General features: G+C 36.9%; 1 protein-coding gene and 1 pseudogene across 1 annotated transcript in view; one reads left to right on the forward strand and one right to left on the reverse strand.

Annotated features, from left to right (window-relative positions):
- Positions 1 to 1,541: 1,541 nt before the first annotated feature.
- The window catches only part of CFAP47 (cilia and flagella associated protein 47), a 480,485-nt gene continuing 463,794 nt past the window's right edge, over positions 1,542 to 18,232 (reverse strand). Inside the window, 2 exon segments of the mRNA XM_033201412.1 lie at positions 1,542 to 1,771; positions 7,365 to 7,533. Of these exon segments, the coding sequence (XP_033057303.1) occupies positions 1,559 to 1,771; positions 7,365 to 7,533 (382 nt within the window). The 3' untranslated portion in view covers positions 1,542 to 1,558.
- LOC117078027 lies at positions 11,260 to 11,683 on the forward strand (annotated as a pseudogene).

An 18,232-nucleotide genomic window follows, 5' to 3' on the forward strand; every position in this document is an offset into this window, starting at 1 on the left:
TGCAAAGCAATTATAGACAATATACAAGGAAGTGCTTCTGCTGTATTCCAGTAAAACTTTATTTATAGGCAGTGAAATTGGAATGTTATATAATGTTCTTGTGTCATACAGTATTCTTCTATTTATTTTTTTCAACCATCTAACAATGTAAAAATTGTTCCTAGCTAATGTGCTATATAAAAATAGGTGACAGTCTACACTCGTCCCATGGACCATAGTATGCCAACCTCTGTCCTAGTACAGTCCCTTCATTTTGGAAACAAGAAAATAGGGTAAAAAATGGTAAGCAACTTGCTTAAGAATACATGAATGTTTTGTGGCAGAGCCAGTTTGTGTCAAAATATCTTAAGCTGGTCCGTACTGGCTTCCCTTTAATGATAAGTACCAAGCAACATACTGCCCTTTACTTAGATTAATACATTATTGAAAACGTTCAGACACACATCGAAATGAACTTTCTCCTGGATCCTTTTGAGATATACCTATATTATTTAAATGTTGCAATATAGAAGCAGATGAACTACATACACATATATACATGGGCTTTTAAATTAATTACCTTTATTCCAAATAGAAGATACAAGATATAAGCATATATTTTATAAAGCAGATATAAGAAATGGTCAATCCTTCTGTCTTCAGTGCTAATTTAATCATTAATGTTTTAAAGACTTACAAGCAACATCTACATGGGAAATCAAGCTTTAATAGCAATACTAGTATTTGAAATATATACACAATGAGATACCGTTCAGCCTTTAAAAAGAAGAAATCCTGCCATTTGTGACAACATGGATGAATCTGGAAGATAAGACATTAAGTAAAACAAGCCAGGCACGGAAAAACAAATACTGCATGATCTCACTTATATGTGAAATCTAAAAATAGTGAACTCAAACAAGAGAACAATGCTAATTACCAGGGGCTAGGTGGGGGGGATCAGGATGATTGGGAGATGTTGGTCAAAGCATACAAAATTTCAGTTAGATAGGAGGAATGAGTTTAAGAGATCTGCTGTACAACATGGTGGTGATAGTTAATAACAATGTATTATGTACTTGAAAATGGCTAAGAAAGTATATTTTAAGTGTTCTTACTACAAAAAATAAGTATGTAAGGTAATGCATGTATTAATTAGCTCAGGCTAACCAGGCTACAATGTATGCATATTTCAAAATATGTTGTATACCATAAATATATACAATTTTTAGTTGTCAATTAAAACTTAAAGACTAATAAGGAATACCTACATGAGAAATTTAGCTTTATTAGCCACACTGTTATTGGAAATACTGTTGTCATTTAAATTATATTTCGTTTTACCACAAACATACACCTGCACTTTAAAAGTGAACCAATTCCAATATTCACAATCAAAAAACACTCATAACTCACAAATGAAGTACAACATATTCAGAGAACAGATTGAATTTTAAAAGACAAGGAAATATAGAAGGCCTATTATAATTAAACCATTATTCCTCAGAAATATTCTAAAAGATGAAATAATAGTCATCAAAGATCTACCTGAGACCAAGAAATATTTTGGAAAAAAAATTTATTGATTCTTCATCACCAAAGGAGCACCTTTGATGGTGGAAGACACCCCCGTTCTTATGAGTTTAGCATTTTCACGGACAAAATTACGTGGATGGACTGGCACGTTGTCATGTGTCTTGTGAGTAGCATCAATTTTGGATTTTGCATTTTTCGGTGCCACGGTAGTTGGAGATAATCCGTTGATCTCATATATCCAGTACATTTCTTCTGTCTGGAGACAAAGAGGGAGAAATTTTTTTTTTTTAAATATCCAGGGACTTCAAAACATGTAGGGAAAAGTTCACTATAATTAACATCTTCTGCTCTCCATGTAGAGTACGGGAAAGGTACAAAACTGAAACCACTTAGAGTGACAATTAATGTGGAAAATAAGGCAAGTATTTCACTTTATGAATTAAGAATTATTTACTAAAAATCTCTCAGAAATTCTCCTTGTAAAATAGACATCCATCTGATAATAAGGGAAAGCAATCTATTTGGTTTGCATAAGACTGTTGTCCAGTATGAACCCCAACTAATGGAAATAGTACCTTCCAAGATAAACACATTCATAAGAATTTAAGTGTAACCATAGAAATGACTGGTAAAATATATTTAGCTGCTTTGAAGTTTATGAAAGTACATAGTATGTGTAACCATTTTATATATTTATTTTTATTTTTTATTTTTTAGACAGGGTCTCACTCTGTCACCCAGGCTAGAGTGCAGTGGCACGATCTTGGTTCACTGCAATCTCCACCTCCGTGGTTGAAGCAATTCTTGTGACTCAGCCTCCCGAGTAGCTAGGATTACAGGCATATGCCACGACATCTGGCTAATTTTTGTATTTTTAGTAGAGATGGGGTTTCACCACATTGGCCAGGCTAGTCTCAAAATCCTGACCTCAGATGACCCACCCTCCTCGGCTTTCCAAAGTGCTCAGATTACAGGCATGAGCCACCGCGCCCGGCCCATAGTATGTATAACCATTTTAATATACCAAAATTGATGTAAGATCATTGCTGACAATCACCATCTAAATCCAAGTGAGTAGAATTTATATTGTGATTTATTTAAAAATTCTTCATTCTTCTGCATATATGTTTATGTTTACACAGAAGTCTCATTCCTTGTGCAGAACTTCCTGAAACCACCAGTGTTTATACTGATGTCCTCCTAACACTAAGATTTACACCACGTATACTCAGAAAACTCATTTAGAATAGGTCTAGACAAACTGAATATTGCAATGCCCGCTTTATATGTAGTGTGATACCGATCAATTAATAATAAGTGCAAGAATGTCTTGCACAACTGTCATAGCCTCATCTTAATCATATCTGGCCCATTTATCTAGTGTTTGTAATAATTATGTATTCAGAATCAGTGTGTCAAAAGCAGACCAAACCAAGGAGCATAATATGACTGGGTAAAAAACATTTTACTTCATATAAGGATGTTTAATTTGAAAAACAAAGCTATATTTTAGCGATGGTGCATATGCATATATTGTCCAGTACATTGACCCACTTGATGGGTGAAAATGAGTGAGCTAAATGAAGAGACCTACACCATGCCTGGCATTTGATACTCATGCCTGAGTTACTGAAGGGCCCTGCACCCATGGCCATCATTTAGTGGGTACACATGAGTAAGCTATATGAAGGGATCTATATCCTTACTCAGCACTTAGTGGGTACAAATGAGAGCTAAAAGTAGGGACTTGTACCTTTACCTTCACCAAGACACTTTGGAAACAATTACTTTAAAAAAATTATTTTAAAGTCCCAATTATATTTATTGAAATTCAATCAAGATTTAAATTTTACAATAAGTGATGCTGAGCGTGTGTGTGCTTGTGTGTGTGTGTGTTTTGTGTGTGTGTATCGAAGCTGTTCATACTCTTCATTCCAAAAAGCTATACAACATTAATAGGCTTATTTTATGAAATAAAGATTGAATATTATAGTTGTTTTACATATAGCTAAATTTCTTCAGTCTAACCATAAATAAAAGCAACTATCCATGTATATTTAAAAAAAATTTAAAGATCGAACTTTATGTCTTCTATCCCCAATCTCCCTTTGAAAATATAAATACAAAACAGAAGTTAAAATAATATAAGAATACGTTAATACTTCTACATTACTAACATCTCATAGAATAACCACATTGAGTTTTTATAAAAGAATGCCACATTGACAATTATACTTCTCAACTATTTATTTAAAGAAATTTGAAAAAATAAACAGATGAAACTTCCACATTTAGGCTGTGTCTCTGTGTTCTGAAAAGAGATCGCCCAAAGCCCATGATCTCATGGAATGAATAACCAAAGCTGTATATATATTTTTATTTCCCAAGTTTCCATTAAGAAAGCTATATATTTAAGGCACAGTTCTATGAATGGAAACAATTGATAGTTATCCATTAGCAGATGTGGTCTGTGTCCACCCACAACCCTCAGGTGTTTTCATATCACTGCCTGCTTCAACTTTCAATTGTAAGATTAGCCTAAAAGTCCTTACTATAAAATATGTGTGAAACTTCATAGATCAATTTTGCCCCTCTTTGGCTCAAGATTGTTCAGAAACCCCAGAAGTATTCTCTACTGGTACCAGAGTTTGAACAATCCCTGAGAGCATTTTTCAATCAGTGATTGGAATAGCGGCGGTTACTGTATAAGTAACCAAACTTTCTTAACCTCTCAGGTGTGAAAACTCTGAGGTATGTGTTCCATGCCATTTCCCAGAGATCTTCCACGGGATTCATTTCCAGTTGCTCACTGTGGCAGATGCCTGGATAAAGTACCCTTTATTGATTTCTTCCCCTTCCCTATCTCACATCCTGTCTTCCCTACATCTGTTAATTGAGATCACATAGCAAATATGTTACTTGGATTTCTATCCTTATTTCAAGATCTGCATCTGAGGAAATACAAACCAAGATATTTACAATGCCATTTCCCACATTTTCATGCTAATGATCTATTCCTTTAAAAGCAAACACAAATTATCAATGTCTGGTTATGTCTCTAGTTATAATAGGTATATCTGTATATAAATATTACTTATATGAATACTATATTATATTTTATAAGTATTACTTATATACTTATATTACTTATATATTGTAAATGAAATCACAATCATATATAATCTTATATATTATCTATTACTGTATAAAACATGAATAATTTATATAAGTATAAAGATAAAGCATCATATATTTTATGTTAGATAATTCTGATAATCCTCACATTTTCATAAATTAAGATTTATCATATCTACAAGGGATATAAGTAGATTTACTACTCTCTTTGAGTAGCACCACTTTTTGTAAAACAGACTAAATAAGTAAACTTTAGACTCTCAAAGCTAGTGCTATATATCTTGTTTACTAGTGGGAAAAGACAACTTTTTTTTTTTTTTTTTTTTTTTTTTTTTTTTTTTTTTTGAGACGGAGTCTCGCTCTGCCACCCAGGCTGGAGTGCTGTGGCCAGATCTCAGCTCACTGCAAGCTCTGCCTCCCGGGTTCACGCCATTCTCCTGCCTCAGCCTCCCGAGTAGCTAGGACTACAGGCGCCCACCACCTCGCCCGGCTAATTTTTTTTGTGTTTTTTAGTAGAGACGGGGTTTCACCGTGTTAGCCAGGATGGTCTCGATCTCCTGACCTCGTGATCCTCCTGTCTCGGCCTCCCAAAGTGCTGGGATTACAGGCTTGAGCCACCGCGCCCGGCCGACAACTTTTAATAACTTTAAATTTGATTTAATGGAATGGGAAATTATGAAACTTGTGAACAAGATTATTGAGGTTTGTTTGGGCTAATATTTAATTGACATGTTCTTTAAAATCATCACTTTTATTTTCAAGTGAGGCAAAATGAAGATAATATAGTTGCAAAGATTGACTTAATGCTTAAAATCATTCATTAAAAAAGATAATGATAATGCAAATAATATTTTTGATTTAGATAATGCTTTAATGATTTAATGGTTCCATTTATATAATGTTCTATAAATTACAATATTCGTGGTTGTCAGGGGTAGGGCAAGAATTACAGTGTTGGATATCCTTAGCACAAGGTAACCCTTCATACAGAAGGTGGGGAAGACAGTGGGCATATAGGTGAAGCAGAATTGGCTATAAGTTGATAAATGTTCATACTGCATAATTAGTGCATGGTGATTAATTATGCTCTCTATTTCTGTACATATTTGGAAGTTTCAACAATAAAAGTAGAATTAAGAAAATCATGATTTCTTAAACATTTGAAACTCAATTTTCCCTACATAAACTGTATCAAATTGTACCACTTCAGGCTAAAAATGGCATATGCTCTGTTGTTCCCATGTAATAACTTGTTCCCTCACATAAAATCTTTAATTGCACTGCCAGTAATTTGTCAAATCAACACAGAGAAATCAGGCACAGGTTTTGTTGGTAAAGCCTTCTGTTAATTGCAGAACTGTCTACTGTATGCTGGATAAAATGAACATAATTTTAATTTGAAAATATTTTTAAAGATGCCATTTAATCCCCTTAAAGCAAACCGAAGCAAGTACAATATGATCACTTTAAATTATATATCAAGGCTGGGCGCGGTGGCTCACGCCTGTAACCCTAGGACTTTGGGAGGCCGAGGCAGGTGTATCACAAGGTCAGGAGATCGAGACCATCCTGGCTAACATGGTGAAACCCCGTCTCTACTAAAAACACAAGAAAGTAGCTGGGTGTGGTGGCAGGTGCCTGTAGTCCCAATTACTCAGGAGGCTGAGGCAGGAGAATGGCGTGAACCCAGGAGGTGGAGCTTGCAGTGAGCCGAGGTCGCACCACTGCATTCTAGCCTGGGAGACAGAGCGAAACTATCTCAAAAAAATAAAATAAAATAAAAATTATGTATCAATGTAGGCAACAGGGTATGTGCAAAATGTCAACAAAGGCTTTACCTTCTTACTACCTGGATTGTAAGGACTCTTAGAAAGATGAAAAAATAGAAATAACTTTCTCAAACAATATTCAATATTTTGTCTCTGTTCATTAAAACAATAATTTTTTTCTGCCTATGGCACTGGCTAATTATTGCTTGATTGAGAAATCTAGAAATTGCTATTGCACCAGGAGTTGTGTGTATACGACAACATGCATGTGTGCCAATGCTACTGAAAGTAGATAGTGGTGATAGATATCTTTTTAGAAATAGTTTGAAAGTTGTATTTAGCCTGAAAGCTCTTACTATAAAATTTGTGTGAAACTTTATAGATCAACTTTGGTTACTGAATACATGTTCAAAATTGTATTTACCTTAACTGTTAATAAAATGATGGCTTTAACAGATGATTACTGGCTCACATCATGCTTTTTCAATTCAAAATAAGTGTTATCTTTTATTCCATTTTTTTAATGTTAGACTTCAACATCTTGCCAATACTCTGCCTTAATTAAGGGCTCCAAAATCCCTATCTCAAATAACCTAAAGTTAATGAAGTCCTTGAATAGGTATGTCACAGAAAGTAATACATAACTATATAAATCACTTTACAGTCAGTATTTGTCTCTTCCACAGTTCCTTAATGCGGAAGGAAAGTACTTTTTTTTAACTTTCCTCTAGTGTTGACAACTTTTTTGTTATATGCCATCCTTAAAATTCTGTTCTTGGATAAAATAAAAGCAAACCAAGACTCAGCAGTTGAGATAAGTTGATTTTTGCACAGCAAAATTGTTATTCTTTATCTGTGACCATTTAGTAAAAGCTTTTCTCGCTAGTTTATTTAGTGCCTTTAGTTGCATCAAACATCCTCGACTATTGTCTTTATAGAACTCACCTGTATTACTAATGTTGCTTTATATTTCCTACAGTACATTTTAGGTTTAAATCCTACAGTGATGAGAGTTCCGTTTGTGTTACAAGGAAGAAGTTCTCCAGCCTGAGGTTTTACAAAAAACTCCAGATCACTGCCAGGTAGGAAGTGTGCAGTGAATGGTTCAGGATTTCTGGAACAAAAGTACAAAATTCAACTTACTAAATGTGATCATTACCTCATTCTCTTGCGAGTACTTGATGAGAAGAATTTGAATCCTGCTGCAATAGGCCTGGGTCAAAACATTAATGCTGAATGCTTACCAAATAAGAGTGAGGAGGCATTTAAAAAAAAATTACTGAAGTCATTCTTCTCAGGGTGACATAACGAAATTCTAAAGATTTTTAAAATCACGTCTTATTTTTATAATGCACAAACAGGTTGGTGCGGTGGCTCACGCCTATAATCCCAGCACTTTGTGAGGCCGAGGCAGGTGGATCACCTGAGATCAGGAGTTGGAGACCAGCCTGGCCAACATGGCGAAACCCCATCTCTACTAAAAATACAAAAATTAGCCAGGCATGGTGATGCGTGCCTGTAATCCCAGCTACTCGGGAGGCTGAGGCAGGAGAATCGCTTGAACCTGGGAGGTGGACGTTGCAGTGAGCCGAGATCATGCCATCGCTCTCCAGACTGGACTACAGAGTAAGACACAGCGCCGTGGCTCACGTCTGTAATTCCAGCACTTTGGGAGGCCAAGGCGGGTGGTTCACCTGAGGTCAGGAGTTCCAGACCAGCCTGGCCAACAGGGTGAAACCTCATCTCTACTAAAAGTACAAAAAATTAGCTGGACATGGTGGCTTGCACCTGTAATCCCAGTTACTCGGGAGGCTGAGACAGGAGAATTGCTTGAACCCAGGAGGCAGAAGTTGCAGTGAGCTGAGATAGCACCATTACACTCCAGCTGGGGCAACAAGAGCAAAACTCCATCTCAAAATAATAATAATAATGCACACACACAAAAATGTTGAATCTATAAAAATTGGAACTATTCAATGTCCTTAATGGAAATGCAGGCATTTGTAAATTAATCTATATATAAAATGACCGACCACGAAAGCAGTCATAATACCTTTTGTTTCTGTTTCTATTCCATGGTGATATTTACTCATCCTCCCTTTAGCTTTTCACTTGCTGAGTGAAATGAAAGCACTTTATAATTTCATTAAACATTATTGGGCCTGAAAATGAGTTGCTATGATCTGAAGTGAATTGAGTGACATTGAAGATTCAAGTGACTATCTTTATGTCAAGGCTGACTATACTTGAGATAAGGACTGCAAAATAAGTTGGAGAATTTCTTGGTAGAATACAGAAGAAGAGGAGAATACTGCATGGAAGTTTTGAGAAATTTAAAACTCAAATTGACAGGAGTGATACTCATAAAAGGCCAAGTTCAGCCTCCAAAAGCAGATTCAACAGGGAAACATAGGAGAGGATGCAGAAAGGATTCAGGCTGGAACTCACTGATCTATTCAGCAAATATGTATTGAGTATCATAACAGAAGGTTTGAGAACATGGACTGTGGATCGGAATCATAGCTCAATACATGAGCAAAATAAGAAGTTCAATAAAGAAATAGAAATCATTAGAAAAGAACCAAACATAGAAATTCTGGAGCTGAAAAATAGAATGAAGAAAAGAAAATTGCAATAGAGAAACAGCAGACTTGATCAAGCCAAAGAAAGAATCTGGGAACTTGGAGACAGGTCATTCCAAAGTATCCAGTCAGGGGAAAACAAAGAATGAAAATGAAAAGGAATAAAGAAAATTTATGGGATTTATAAGACATAATCAAGAGAGCTAACGTTTGGAAAAGTGATGCCAGTAAAATGGTGGAGTAGTAGATCCCAGTCTTCCTTCCTCTCATACAGAGCAACAATTTGGCAGTTATGCAAAATAACACTTAATGAGCTCAGGAGCCCAACATCCCTGAGAACACCACACAAAGAAGGTAGAAATTACAATTTAATTTGCTGCATCACCCCATCATCTAGGCAGGTATTGCTGAGCAAGCACAGAGAAGAAACTCCCAGGCATGTGAGCCCCCTTATCAGGAAAAACTAGAGTGGGGTGAATAACTATCTTCCTCAATGTTTTGGCACATTTCCCAGGGGAGCAGTTTCAGTTTAGCCCTGCCCAGATCACTATGGAAACTACCATAGCTGAGATGTCTGAAGACAGCTGGGAATGAATAACAAGCAGAGGCTATAAGTAGCAGTCATGTGGCAGGAGTCACTGGTCTTCAGTGTTCTGCTCTGCACAGGACTCCATCAGAATTCTCCATAGAGGTCCTAAAAAGCCTTCTTAACTGCTATGCACACCCTTACAAGTTTCATGGCCAAGGATCCTACAGTGTTTGTCGTCAAGGGCTCTGTGACTTATTCCACAGAGGACCCTGGCAGCTTTCACTGCTAAGGAGGCAAAGAGCCAGCACAGTCTTCACAGACCTCCTTGCAGCTTCCATCATTGAAGGCTCTGCAGATTTTTGCCTTCACAATCTCCAGGTATCTAAGCAACCACTCATCTCCCTCCCTCCAACCCAGAGCCCAGTTGCTGCTACTATGGATGCTCCAGCTCAGGGACCCAGCACAACCACCACACTTGTGCTTAGAAATAGCCCTGGCTTCCACCATGGTATGTTAACTGCTAACTCCCACATCTAGGCTGGTGCACACTGTCATCCCAGGTCTCTGCAGTTCCATGTGTACAAGCAGTTCCATGTGTCCTAACCCCTGGGACCTGCCCTCATCAGCGTGCTTGAACCAGTAGCTGGTTCCTGTAGCTACAAGTGTGTGCATACCTTCACCTTTAGCATGTGGCTGCCCAAGCACATTCACCCTTCTAGACTCCTATCACCATACCATAGCTGGCCTGTGCAATTGTTCAAGGGCAGGTGCCAGCCCCCACTACATCTACACCTGAGTTTGGCCCTGACCTCTGCTTCTGGCTCTAGCCCTTGACACCACGAACAAGCCCACAGCTGGCGTCTGCCTCCACAGAAGTGTCTATAGTTGGTCCCTGAAACTGAGTGTACATTGCTGGCTCTAGCCTCATTGCTGCTTGCCCTGGCCTCTTGCTTCTTGACCCAGAGTCAACACTAAGGATCTTGAGGGTCTTCACAGCCACCATGGGCATCCCATATCTCTTGCAACCAAGAATCATACCGTTGCTGATGTTACAGACTCTAGTTGCCTGAGCCAAAGCAATATTAATATCTCACAGCCTGAAGCTACTGCATGCCACCACACTTAGAACACTACAGAACTAGACCCAGTGCCACAATACACCCCGATGTGCCCTGTTCCCCTAAAGGTGAAAGTTTTTATTTACTGAAGTCAATTCATAAAGTCTGGAAAAGATAACTTCTTTAAATGAGCAAACTTCTTAGCAAGGCTAGAAAGATCACGAAGAATCAGGGAAATATTACACCATCAAAGAAACAAAATACTACACTTTCAACGTCAATAAACAAACATTGGAATTCAACTACACTTTAGATAAATGTACATAACAGTTATATACAGAACATTCTATCCAACAGCAGCAGAATATACTCTTCTTAAGGGCAACATAATATTTTTCAGGGTGGATCATATGTTAAGCAACAAAACAAGTCAACAAATTTTAGAACATTGAAATTATATCAAGTATCCTTTCTGACCACAGCGGTATGAAACTGAGAATCAGTAACAGGAGAAATTTAGGAAAATTCACAAATACGTGGAAATTAACATGGACCTGAACAACCAACAGGTCAAATAAGAATCAAAAGGAATATTAGAAAATATCTTGTCCCCATAACCGCATGCGCTCTCCCCTCCTGTCCTCTTTCCGCCATCTTTCCGCACTGCCACAATGGTGTGCATGAATGTCCTGGCTGATGCTCTCAAAAGTATCAACATGCTGAAAAGAGAGGCAAACACCAGGTTCTTATTAGGCCGTGCTCCAAAGTCATCATCTGGCTTCTCAGTGTGATGATGAAGTATGGTTACATTGGCAAATTTGAAATCACTGATGATAACAGAGCTGGGAAAATTGTGAACCTCACAGGCAGGCTAAACAAGTGTGGAGTGATCAGCCCAGATTTGATGTGCAACTTAAAGGTCTAGAAAAATGGCAGAATAATCTGATTCCATTCTGCCAGTTTGGTTTCATTATACTGACAACCTTAGCTGGCATCATGGACCATGAAGAAGCAAGACGAAAACACACAGGAGTGAAAATCCTGGGATTCTTTTTCTAGAGATGTAATACATATTTACAAATAAAATGTCTCATGGAAAAGAAAGAAAATGTATTGAGACAAATGGAAATGAAAACACAGCAAAACAAAACTTAATGGGATGCAGGAAAAGCAGTATTAAGAGGAAATCTTATAATGATAAATATCTACATTAAAAAAAGGAAGATCTCAAAATAAGTCACTTACATTATACTCATATGAACTAGAAAAAGGATAAACTAAACCCAAAGTTAGCAGAAGGGAGAAAATAATAAAAAATAAGAGCAGAAATAAATAAAATAGAAAAGTCATAGAAATTTCACAAAACAAAGAATGTTTTAAAAATAAATTTTAGGGGGCCGGGCGCGGTGGCTCAAGCCTGTAATTCCAGCACTTTGGGAGGCCGAGACGGGCGGATCACGAGGTCAGGAGATCGAGACCATCCTGGCTAATACGGTGAAACCCTGTCTCTACTTAAAAATACAAAAAACTAGCCGGGCGACGAGGCGGGCGCCTGTAGTCCCAGCTACTCGGGAGGCTGAGGCAGGAGAATGGCGTAAAAACCCGGGAGGCGGAGCTTGCAGTGAGCTGAGATCCGGCCACTGCACTCCAGCCTGGGTGGCAGAGCAAGACTCCGTCTTAAAAAATAAATAAATAAATAAAAATAAAAATAAAAATAAATTTTAAATTGACAAACCATGAGTGTGATTAAGATAAAAAGAGAAAATACTCCAAAAAATCAAATAAGAAATAAAGGGGGAGACATTTCAATTGATTTCTCAGAAATACAAAGGAATATAATGATTATTATGAACAATTATCTGTAAGCAAATTGGAAAACCGAGAAGGAAATGTACATATTTCTAGAAACATACAACCTACCAAGACTGAACTAATAAGAAATAGAATGCTTAAAGTGGCCAATTTTAAAAAAGATTGCAGCAGTAATTAAAAGCATCCCAAGAAAGAAAAGTCCAGTACCAAATGGCTTCATGGCTAAATTCTACTAAACATTCAAAGAAGATTTAATATCAGTCCTTATTAAACTGTTCTAAAAGATAAAATCTCATTTTATGAGACCAGGATCACCCTGACACCAAAGCCATACAAAGACAACAGGAGAAAAAAAAACTACAGACCAATATATCTGATGAACACGGAAGCAAAAATCATCAATACAGTACTAGTAAACCATTTCTGTCAATACATTAAAAGGCTCTTCACCATAATCAAATGGGACTTATGCTTGAGATGCATGTTTTGTTTAGCATATGCAAATCAATCATCGTGATATACCACATTAAAAGAATGAAAGCTAAAGCTACATGATCATCCCAATGGATGCTGAATAAGCATTTGGCAAAGTTCCATCATTTCATGATAAACTCTCAACAAATTAAGTTTAGGAGGAAATTTCCTCTCCATGATAAAGGCCATTTATGAAAACCTATTGCTAACTCATAATCAATGGAGAAAAACTGAAAGCTTTTCCTCTAAGGTCTGGTACAAGAAAATGCCCCCTCTTTGCATGTCTATGTAACATACTAGAAATATCAGCAAGAGCAATGAAGCAAGTAAAAGAACTAAAAGGAACCCAAATCAGAAAGGAAGAAATACTATCATCTATCCCTGTTTGCAGAGGTGTGTTCCTATATGTAGAAAACTGTAAAGATTACACATGCGCACACACACGCAAAAACCTGTTAGAACTAATACATAATCTCAGTAACACTGACATTGATGGATGAAAAATCAACATACAAAACCCAGTAGCATTTATATATGCTAATAACAAACTCTTCCAAGAAGAAATCAAGAAAGTAATCCAATTTATATAGCATTACAAAGAATAAAATTCTTAGAAATAAATTTAGCCAAGGAAATAAAAGATCTACATACTGAAAACTGTAAAATTTGATTTAAAATATTGACAAAAACACAAATGGGAAAATACCTTGTTTTCATGAGATTGAATAATTAACATTGCTAAAATGACCATACTAGCCAATGTGATCTATCGATTTAATGCTATCTAGAAAAATTCTAGTGTTATATTTTAAATAAATAGTAACCTCCAAACACTTCAACTATCCAGAGCAATTTTGAGCAAAAAGAAAAGCTGGTAGCCTCCCACTACCTGATATCAAAATATATTACAAACCTACAATAATTAAAATAGTATGTTACTGTCATAAAAACAGACACATAGGCCAGTAGAATAGAATAGAGAGCCAAGAAATAAACCTAAGCATATGCTGTCAAGCAATTTTTGACAACGGCATCAAGAACACACAATTTTAAAAGGTTAGTGCCTTCAATAAATGATGCTGGGAAACCTCAATATCGATACTGAAATAAATAAAATTAGACCTTTATCATCTATATTTTGGTCAATGATGAACTGTACATACAATGGTTGTTCCATATGATTTTTTTTTATTATACTTTAAGTTCTAGGGTACATGTGCATAACGTGCAGGTTTGTTACATATGTATACTTGTGCCATGTTGGTGTGCTGCACCCATCAACTCGTCAGCACCCATCAATTCGTCATTTATATCAGGCGTAACTCCCAATGCAATCCCTCCCCCCTCCCCTCACCCCATGATAGGCCCCGATGTGTGATGTTCCCCTTCCCGAGTCCAAGTGATCTCATTGTTCAGTTCCCACCTATGAGTGAGAACATGAGGTGTTTGGTTTTCTGTTCTTGTGATAGTTTGCTAAGAATGATGGTTTCCAGCTGCATCCATGTCCCTACAAAGGACGCAAACTCATCCTTTTTTATGGCTGCATAGTATTCTATGGTGTATATGTGCCACATTTTCTTAATCCAGTCTGTCACAGATGGACATTTGGGTTGATTCCAAGACTTTGCTATTGTGAATAGTGCCGCAATAAACATATGTGTGCATGTGTCTTTATAGCAGCATGATTTATAATCCTTTGGGTATATACCCAGTAGTGGGTCCATATGATTTTAATACTGTATGTTTACTGTACCTTTTCTGTGTTTAGGTATACAAATATTTACTATTGTGTTGCAGGTGCCTTCGTTATTCAGTATAGTAACATCCTGTGCAGGTTTGTAGCCTAGAAGCAATAGGCAATGCCACATCGCCTAGGTGTGCAGTAGGCTATACCATCTAGGTTTGTGTAAATGCACTCTATGATGTGTGCAAAATGATGGAATCACCTAAGGATGCATTTCTCAGAGCATATCTTTGTCGTTAAGTGACGCATGACTGTACATACAAAAGAAGGAATCATAGTAAATGAATATATGCATATACGCATAAAATAGAATTGCTATACTATGTCAGAATATCACACAACACTCACAGAAATTTATGAGCCATCAAAAAGTGTTGCCCTAAATTAGTTTCCCAAATATTCACCAAGATGTTCTAAATCCACACAATTTTTAATGAGTATAAAGTCACATCAAGTTTTCTTTATATGCCATCATTTTTTTTAAAGACAGTAGCTTTATTGTCGTTGTTAGAAATAAATGGAGACTCAGCTGTGGTATAAAAGTGTTAATGAGTTAGAGAGGGTTTAAACAATGTGGGCAGCATGATTCACTAAAGACTTCTTAAATTATATGTATTTAGGTGTTTGTTTATATATATACACACATATACGTGCCTATATACACGCCTATATACACACACACCCAACCCTAAAATTAGTTTTTTTAATGAAAATGCTCATCTACAGAAGATTTTCACTTTATAACAAGATAATTTCTATGTAGCAAGATCCCAAGTGACTATTTCAAAATATGATTAGCTTATATTACTAGAAAACCATTTGTTTCTAATTCCTATACTCTACCAGAACTGAGCTGGACTTAGTGATAGTGGCCAAGAGATGGTGGATTTCTCATTTCCTAAGATGTACATTATAGTTTTTGGTGTATTTCATAATGCTCATTTATATAAAAATAATTTTTAAATGTTATCACAAAGGGCAGACATTAGTAAAAACTAGGATATTCCGAAAAATAAGGAATTCATATTTCTCAAAAGTTTTACTTATAGCTAATCAATTATATGCACATAAAATATTTTAAGAATAGATAGCTTATTTTGATATTTTGAACTCTATTATGTTTTTATACTGATTCTTCAGAATACTTTGTATTATTATGTTTAAAATTATCCCTTGATACACTAACGCTTTACATATTTAATTTAGGAAAGAGAGTAGCTACCACCACAGGGTCTGTGATGCATCTTTGTCCTTCTTTCCTCTCCCTGTATGCCCAGCACACAAGAAAAATGTATAGTCACTAGGACAGGGGGTCGTTCCTTTTCAGAACTTATTTTACTCTTGATTCCCTAAAGAAAAAGGAAATATTACTGGATTCATGAGGAACCAGTCAAATCCTGAATATAATTAGGTCTGCCTGTTTTCCTATCCTTTTTTTTATATATGTCCCTTCAGTTCCCTAGATCTTCAAGATAACTTGAAATTTCTAATACCTACCTAGGTGTAGCCTCCCGAGGGCTGGTAAATAAGTTAGAAATATCCAGTAACTTATTTACATCACTGAATCCTCTAAAAAAAGTTTTAAACAGATTTAATGTAAGGAAGCAGGTAGTTTCCATTTGCTGTAGAAAATAAACCCATGCAAAGACTTGGAACCAACCCAAATGTCCATAAACAATAGACTGGATAAAGAAAATGTGGCACATATACACCATGGAATACTACACAGCCATAAAAAAGGATGAGTCCATGTTCTTTGCAGGAACGTGGATGAAGCTGGAAACCATCATTCTTAGCAAAATATCACAAGGACAGAAAACCGAACACCTCATGTTCTCACTCATAAGTTGGAGGTGAACAATGAGAACACATGGATACAGGGAGGGGAACATCACACACCGGGGCCTGTTGGGGGGTGGGGAACTGGGGGAGGGATAGCATTAGGAGAAATACCTAATGTAAATGACGAGTTGACGGGTGCAGCAAACCAACATGGCAACTGTATATCTATGTAACAAATCTGCATGCTGTGCACATGTACCCTAGAACTTAAAGTATAATTAAAAAAAAGAAAATAATCCCATGAAGAGAAACAAAATTCATCTTCTTCTGTAGCTTGGTTATGTTACCCATCAAGATCTGATCCTTGCCACCCAAAGACTTGCAGCTGGTTGACAATACCCAGGAGGAATCTGGAGAAAATTTTTTGCCTTAGAAGAAGCTGAAAACACTCAAGTTAGCACACTCCACTGTGGCAAGCCTACACATTCTTTAACAATTTTCCCATAGAAAGGTGGGATTGGCCGGGCGCGGTGGCTCAAGCCTGTAATCCCAGCACTTTGGGAGGCCGAGACGGGCGGATCACGAGGTCAGGAGATCGAGACCATCCTGGCTAACACGGTGAAACCCCATCTCTACTAAAAATACAAAAAACTAGCCGGGCAAGGTGGAGGGCACCTGTAGTCCCAGCTGCTCGGGAGGCTGAGGCAGGAGAATGGCGTAAACCCGGGAGGCGGAGCTTGCAGTGAGCTGAGATCCCAGCACTGCACTCCAGCCTGGGCGGCAGAGCGAGACTCCGTCTCAAAAAAAAAAAAAAGAAAGGTGGGATCTATGTTTCCTTTCGTAAATCCAGGCCAATATAGTGACCCTTTGGTAACCAATACAATGTGACTAGAGTGATTGTTGTTGAACTTGTGTGTGTAGGTCAGAAAATGCCATGCATCTTCTACTGCTTCTCTCGGAATATGCTCTCTATGGAAAACCAATCACCATGTACAAATTCAACTATCCGGGGCATCCATTAAAGAGCGACTACATGGAGGCACTATCAGTCAACATCCAACATAAACATCTCCAGTTATAAAAGTAAACTAATTGATCATCCAGCTGTGTAAAACCTTCAGATGACTGTAGACATGGCCAACACATGACTTCAACCACAGGAGTGACCCTATGTTATTAAAATGTACCTCAAATCTGCACATTAGAAGCACTTACGGGGGATAATTATTTGCTATTGAACCTTTTAAAAAATCACTCTCCAGCATCAATGTTATAAAGGGTATATAATTATGTCCTTAGAACAAAAATAGAACAAAATCAAAATCTATACTTTAGAAAATACCCTATTGAGATTTTCAGATTTATCCCTAATTCTAAGTAGTTCATTCAATATAACAGGGCCATCAGGATTCAATACAGAAGAGTCAGGGTTTGGTTTTTTTGATATTCTGAATGTGTTTTTCATACATAATTGTATATCATAGAATTTCTGACAACTGCATTTATCCACCAGAAAAATGTTTATTGTGATCTAATGAACTAAGTCTATTTTATATTTCTGTAGAAACTGCCCTTGAACTTAATGCTTGCAGAAATATATCAGAATAGAAGAAAGAAACAAACTGCTTCCAATTTTAAACCAAACATCTAACAGAATCTTAGTAACATTGATTAAAAATAAATCTGGACTAATCTGATTGCTGTACCACATCAGCAAGATGGCTGACTAGAGTTGCCTGGCTCTCAATCCTCCACAATAAGGGACCAAAACCACAAACAACTGTATTTTGACTAAAGTGAATGAGGAAGTGCACTGAAGAGTACTGCGAAAT

Source organism: Trachypithecus francoisi, unplaced genomic scaffold (assembly GCF_009764315.1).
Source record: "Trachypithecus francoisi isolate TF-2019V2 unplaced genomic scaffold, Tfra_2.0 Lachesis_group6, whole genome shotgun sequence".
NCBI classification, from domain to species: Eukaryota; Metazoa; Chordata; class Mammalia; order Primates; family Cercopithecidae; genus Trachypithecus; species Trachypithecus francoisi.